At 39.8% G+C, this 6,273-nt stretch overlaps 1 protein-coding gene across 1 annotated transcript; it reads left to right on the top strand.

Annotated features, from left to right (window-relative positions):
• The first annotated feature begins 1,090 nt into the window (after window positions 1-1,090).
• Window positions 1,091-5,983, top strand: cckar (cholecystokinin A receptor). The gene is made up of 4 exons (XM_042512718.1): window positions 1,091-1,112; window positions 3,461-3,722; window positions 4,248-4,372; window positions 4,933-5,983. Exons 1-4 carry the CDS (start codon window positions 1,091-1,093, stop codon window positions 5,517-5,519), a joined length of 996 nt encoding a protein of 331 aa, XP_042368652.1. The 3' UTR covers window positions 5,520-5,983.
• Window positions 5,984-6,273: the final 290 nt, after the last annotated feature.

The raw sequence follows: 6,273 nt of genomic DNA, 5'->3' as shown, positions 1-6,273 counted from the left end.
CGTCTAATTCAAACCCTCTTCTGTCAGAAAATATTATCATAATACCTCAATTTATCAATATTCTCAAAATTGGGAATATTTCTTTCAAGCACGGCAAATTATGACAAAAATTTTCAAATTTTGCATCCAAGTTTGACTTGACTGTGTAAAAATGTTGCACTAACGCTTGGTGGCCCAATTCTGCCAAAATATTACCCTGATACCTTGATTTATCATTTTTACTTGAGTAGACCTTCTTTTACTCAAGGAAAGCAAATGACGACAAGTTAAAAAAAAATCAGCAGATTTGTTCAAATTTTGCATTCAAATGTGATTTAAATGTGTAGTTTTTGCACTGGCGCTTTGTTGCCCTCTAATTCTGCTATTTCACCTAATATTCCATCATGGCCGATACAAAATGATTCAACGCTGTATGTCCATGGTGCATTATTATTATTATATTTTTTAAATGTACTGGTAATTGTATTATATGGCGGAAAGACTGTGTAATTGGAGTCATGTTGGGTTATGTCCTATGCAAAGTTCATTTCCTGGTTGTTTAATGAGCTAAGATCGAGTCAAAGGAAAAGTCATCACAAAGTTTAGTTTTACCTGAAGCCATATTTACAACACCACTTCAGTTTAACTTGCTACTATATTTCCCAGTTACATGTGCAATCTCGACAGGAGTAATTATAGAAATCTTGAGCAAAATGATGGATGGTGCAGAAGGATAATTATTTATGAATGACATGAGTAAACTGGAAATGAATTCAGTCCATAAAAATCTCAAATTAACCGAGAACAGCAGAACTTTAAACGTCAGCCTCCGCCCAAAAGAGTGTTTTTCTTATTGTCTCTTTGATGTCTGAGCTCCACAGTGCAGAATAATGTATGTACAGAGTCGCAAATTAAAAAGCTGTTTTCACATTCATCTGCTGAAGGGCGAAAAGCGTCTGTGCTCACTTTGAATCTGAGGTTAAAACGTACAAGCAGCCAATCCAATCCGCTACAGTGTGCAGTTTGCAGGGGTGTGATACGAGGTACAGCGGCTGAACATTAGAAAGCTCCGTGCACGTAAACGGCAACACCTGACCTGCTTCAGAGAGACATGACGCAAACCAGTCCAGGAGGTGAGAAAGACAAAAAAATAAAAAATAAATATTACAGTAGCTACCCTACACTTTAAAACCATACTATTCTGACTTTTATAGTGAAATTTCTAACCATATTATGACTTTTTCTAAATGAAATTTTTAATCCTGTACTGTACTATGACTTTTTTCATCAAATTCTCCTAACACCGTACACCATACAATACTATGACCATTTTTCCCCAAAATTCTGTATGGCATATTATTCTATGACTTTTTTTTATACCATACTACAACTTATACGGTGCTATGTTTTTTTTCATTACATTTTCAAAACCATACTATACTATGACTTTTTTCACAAATTTTTAATACCATACTATATTATGACTTTTTCTAATTGATTTTTTTAATACTGTACTATACTAAGACTTTTTTCTGACATTGTTTGTATACCATATATCTGAAATATTTTTATTTTATTTATTTTCTATACCATACTATACTTTTAACACTCAGTAAAATTATTAATATTAAATCCCAACAACTTTACAAAGCATTAAATCTCCTCCCATGCAAAACATTGTGCCAAAAACAACTCTTTGTGCCAAAAATAATTTAAAATATTTGTGTTTAATATGACCAAAAATAGGAAATAACCAATCCAAAAAACTTGCTTTAAGTTTAGCTCATAGTTAGACTTTTAAAATTTGTGCAAAATCCTAAAAAATCATGCTCTCCGTTATTATAAAGCTGAGTCTGTTTTTGTTTGTGGCAGTAAACAGACCTTGTTTTTTACAGGCACAGATTCTAGAAACATACTTATCTGAGTTAAATTACAAAATGATTTTTCAGACGATTAACATCAGAGGCCACAGACAGCCAGTCAGATCAGGTATGTGGTACACTGCTCCCCTGGCTTTAATGTGCTTGTGATTTTGATTAACTCCCGAAGTTTCTTCCCCTTTACCTCTCAGAAAGCCTCCGCTGGGAGCCTTGTAATCAGGTGCAGTCATTACCGATGACGCTCCTTCACTAATATTTCATTCTCATCCAATTAGAGGTCAGCTAGGAAATCTGATTTTCTTTTTTCCCCTAACTTCCTGTTGCTTCTTTTAGTGAGATCAGAGCGCTGTCATCCAGCATTATTACCTCATTTGTCCGTGTGTTTATCTGTTTATTTGTCGCTCCTCTCAGATTGCACAAAGGGATCATTTGAATGTATTTATAGTTGCTCTTGTTTGTGCGTTGATGCTGATCTGGTAGCTGACAGTGCAGGATGCGCTCTGTGGCCGCTCAGCAGTGAAATTTTAATGTGGCAAAAGATTAATGTGCCGTAGCATCACAAGCAGTGTAGTAAACATGGTGACATGTTGTGAGGATGCCGACCATCCTGGGTGTTAAACAGCCCACAGCAGAGGGAGAAAAATAAAAACCATAGTGGAGAGAAATGCTCATAATTAAAGGAAAAGTTACATTTTGGGAAATGCACTGAATTTGGCCTCTTGTTGAGAATTTGTAAAGAAGTTTGATTTCTTTCTGTTAAATATGAAGCAATAGGCTTTTTTTAAAAACCTTAGTTCTTCACCCATGTTCAAGTCTTTATGCTGAACTAAAACAATCTTAAATCTTCTGCATTTTATTCCATATTTACTGTGCAGATATGAGGGTGTTAACTTGTATTTCCCATTAAAACCAATGTGAAAACGCCTTGAACCTGGATTATTGCTAATGGCCAGCAGGGGGCGACTCTACTGGTTGCAATCATAGGACGCGTTCGTAAAACTAATCCGACGCTCTACACTAAAGTAACCGCATTTTATTTCCACATGGATTAACAAAGAGTTAATTAATGACACATTTACTTCACTTGGAGTCCCAGTCTCAACAACCAAACTTTCTTTCGAATACGGTCACTTTTGGCTCCAAAAACCAACATGGCAATCACCAAAATGCCAAACTCAAGGTTTAATAGTAGTACTCTACGGACAGATACTTCATGAAAAGGGCTGCAAATTATCAGCACTTACATTAATCGATTATTGGTTGAATTAACAATTGATTAATCGATTAATCCGTATTTGATAAAAAACATTTAAAAATTTGCTTATTTCAAACAATCTCAAATGTGTTTTTTGCTAAATCAAAGCTCACAGCTACATATTGCACATGCTTTGACACGATTGAACAGCCTCGTCAGTTGACTGTTTAAATTTGAAAACATTTGATTAAATTATTAACAACCGATTAGTTGATTTTCGATTACTTGTTGTCATCTCTAGTCACAGTGGCTAAATCCACTTCTTTTGTACAGTCTGTGGGCTCAGTTTTAAACAAATCAGAGCTCAATCCCAAAACTAAAAACAAAAATATTCTGATCTGTGCAGGTGTGTCAGTGAGTGTTTCCACATTCAACCTCGTGGCCATCTCACTGGAGCGCTACAGCGCCATTTGCAAACCGCTGACCTCCAGGGCATGGCAGACCAAATCCCACGCCGCCAAGGTCATCACCGCCACCTGGGTGGCGTCCTTCGTCCTGATGCTGCCCTACCCCATTTCTAGCACCCTCAAGCCGTTCACCCGCCACAACAACAGCACCGGGCACATGTGCCGCACGGCGTGGCCCAACGACATCATCCTACAGTCCTGGTGAGTTCGATACAAGTGCATGAGGGAGTGTCGTACCTTTACTGTCCCAGCAGGGCGTCTTCACACTTTGATGCACTCAGGACTGTGTGGCAGCTGAAGTAGCGAACTGCTAATTTCAGATGGCCTCTTTATTGATTTTCTCAGTCTGGTGCTGCTGGTGTGAGACGTCCACTTGGGGAAATCTTCGGACATTACATAGATCCAACCCTTCAAAATAAAAGCGTATAATGTTATATACTTGAGTCAATTATACATGTAAATTTATTTATAGAGCATATTTTAAAAATGAGAGATGTTGACCAAAAATGCATATTTAAATTATGATAATGGAAAGACAAAAGACAACGCTTATTACACATCACATACAATAGAAACAGTTGTGTTGTCACGTCGACATTTGTCTAGACTTGGAGGCAGGGACTCTAATTTCAGCAAGGCAATTTGGATCGATTTGGTGTTGATTTGAATTAGAAGCACTGGATGCTCATTTGCTTCCACTTACTCTCACTAATTTGTCCCTTGCAGGTACGTGTCGCTGTTGTTGCTGCTCTTCCTAATCCCCGGGATAATCATGATGACAGCCTATGGACTCATTTGCCTGGAGCTGTACCGGGGAATCACGTTTGAGAAGTCCAGCAGGAAATCTAGAGGTGTGGAAATAAACATATTGGCATTATGAAAAGATCAAAACCAACATCTTAGTCAATGTATCAATATTTTACAACTTCCCTAATCTTGTGGTATTCGGTGATAACACCACTAGTTTCTACTGAAGACATAAATCTACAAAAACTCAAAAGTATGAAGATTAAATGTTAATAAAAGGCTAAACAATCCCCCAAAACAGCTGGGCACTGGAGATTTTAGCAAACATGACTCAACATTTTTCACTCACATGCTCCACAGGCCGCACAGTACAGAGTAAGAAAGAAAATCCCAAGATCATTTGTGTAATTTTACATGCAGCAGTTGAACCATTATGGCACATGAGCCACTGAGCAACTCTCATAGGGATGATTGGTGCCCAACGTTCAATGCTTCATCCAGTTCTCTTAATACATCCATGCTGTTAGCTTAAAGGCTACCCCTCCTTGGTTTGTAGCGTGAGGCCTAAACATTGAAAATGACCCCAACTTCCCAACTCATAAGGGACTCAAGCTGCTGATAAAACTGCTCTCTTGCACTCTTTTCATATTCTCTCCCCTGACAGACAGACAATCCAGCACTGACAGCATCAAGCCCGGTGACAACGACGGATGTTATCTGCAGCCGTCCAAAAAGAAGAGCATCTCCATGAGAACAGGCAACACCAGCAGCATGTCCATGGTGGGCCGTGTGTGCAGCACCAGCTCCACAGCCAACCTGATGGCCAAGAAACGTGTGATCCGCATGCTCCTGGTCATCGTCTTTCTCTTTTTCCTGTGCTGGACTCCCGTCTTTGTGGTCAACGCGTGGCAAGCTTTCGACCAGCGCTCGGCTTACCGCCTGACCGGAGCGCCCATCTCCTTCATCCACCTGCTGTCCTACACATCGGCCTGCGTCAACCCCATCATTTACTGCTTCATGAACAAGCGCTTCCGCCAGGGCATGCTGGCCACGTTCACCTGCTGCAGCTGCTTGAGGAGAGGCGGCAGCTTAGGGAAGTCGACTGGGAGCAAGATGACTAAAGGGGAAGCGGGCAGATTAAGAGCCGGGCCAAAGACCAATGAGCAGAATGGTCATATCGCGCCAAACGGAGCCAGCACGCGCTTAACCTACACCGGCATCCGTGCATCGGCCTGGAGTGAGCTGACTTAAACTGGATTGATTCGTACATGTGCGTATGTGTGTGTGTAAGAGGTCTGGCCTGAGTGCAAACACTTGAAGGAAATCTGCAGTGTGTTCTTTCAACGTAAAGCCATCACAGTGCGTAGAGGACAAGTTTATGAGCAGCTATAGCTTGGAGTGTGACATGAAGCAGGTACAAGATGAATGACTGTGGAGCAGAAGAGTACATTCAGTGCTCTCACAGAGGCGGATGTTTCCTTAAAGCTTGCCGGCTGATTGCTGATCATATAAAACCTTGAAGGACCTCAAGTCTGACATAGCAAGGGAGTGTTTTTATGAAACAGGATACACATTCATGTAATGTTCCACTCTCCATATACTATTTTTAAACACATTACAGGGGCCAAATAGTCTTTCTATACCTTTTATTATTCTGAACTATGTGCACCAGGTTGGAAATATCCAAAACCACAATCAGTGCCAGAAGGATTAGATTGCAAGATAGCATCAGTTTCTACAAATTGCAAAACAAGATTTACCGCTTCGGGGTTGTATGCCTCTGCCAACAGTTACAGTTTACATCAATTTCTGCAAAATCAATTTCTGCGAAGTCACGGTGACCTTGACCTTTGACTACCAAAGTCTAATCACATCATCATTGACTCAAAGTGGACGTTTGTGCCAAATTTCAATTAATTCCCTCATGGTTTTCTTAAGATATTATGTTTACAAGAAAGAGACAGATGCAAGGTTATGGTGATCTTGACCTTTAACAACCAAAATC

Source organism: Plectropomus leopardus, chromosome 23, assembly GCF_008729295.1.
Source record: "Plectropomus leopardus isolate mb chromosome 23, YSFRI_Pleo_2.0, whole genome shotgun sequence".
Classification (NCBI taxonomy): domain Eukaryota; kingdom Metazoa; phylum Chordata; class Actinopteri; order Perciformes; family Serranidae; genus Plectropomus; species Plectropomus leopardus.
The sequence above is the reverse complement of the archived record's forward strand: the minus strand, read 5'-3'. Positions and strand labels throughout refer to the sequence as shown.

Coding starts and splice junctions, on each gene's coding strand:
- cckar (XM_042512718.1), top strand. CDS start 1,091: ATGACGCAAACCAGTCCAGGAG. Junction 1,113..3,460: donor GACGCAAACCAGTCCAGGAG/GTGAGAAAGACA, acceptor TGATCTGTGCAG/GTGTGTCAGTGAGTGTTTCC. Junction 3,723..4,247: donor GACATCATCCTACAGTCCTG/GTGAGTTCGATA, acceptor TGTCCCTTGCAG/GTACGTGTCGCTGTTGTTGC.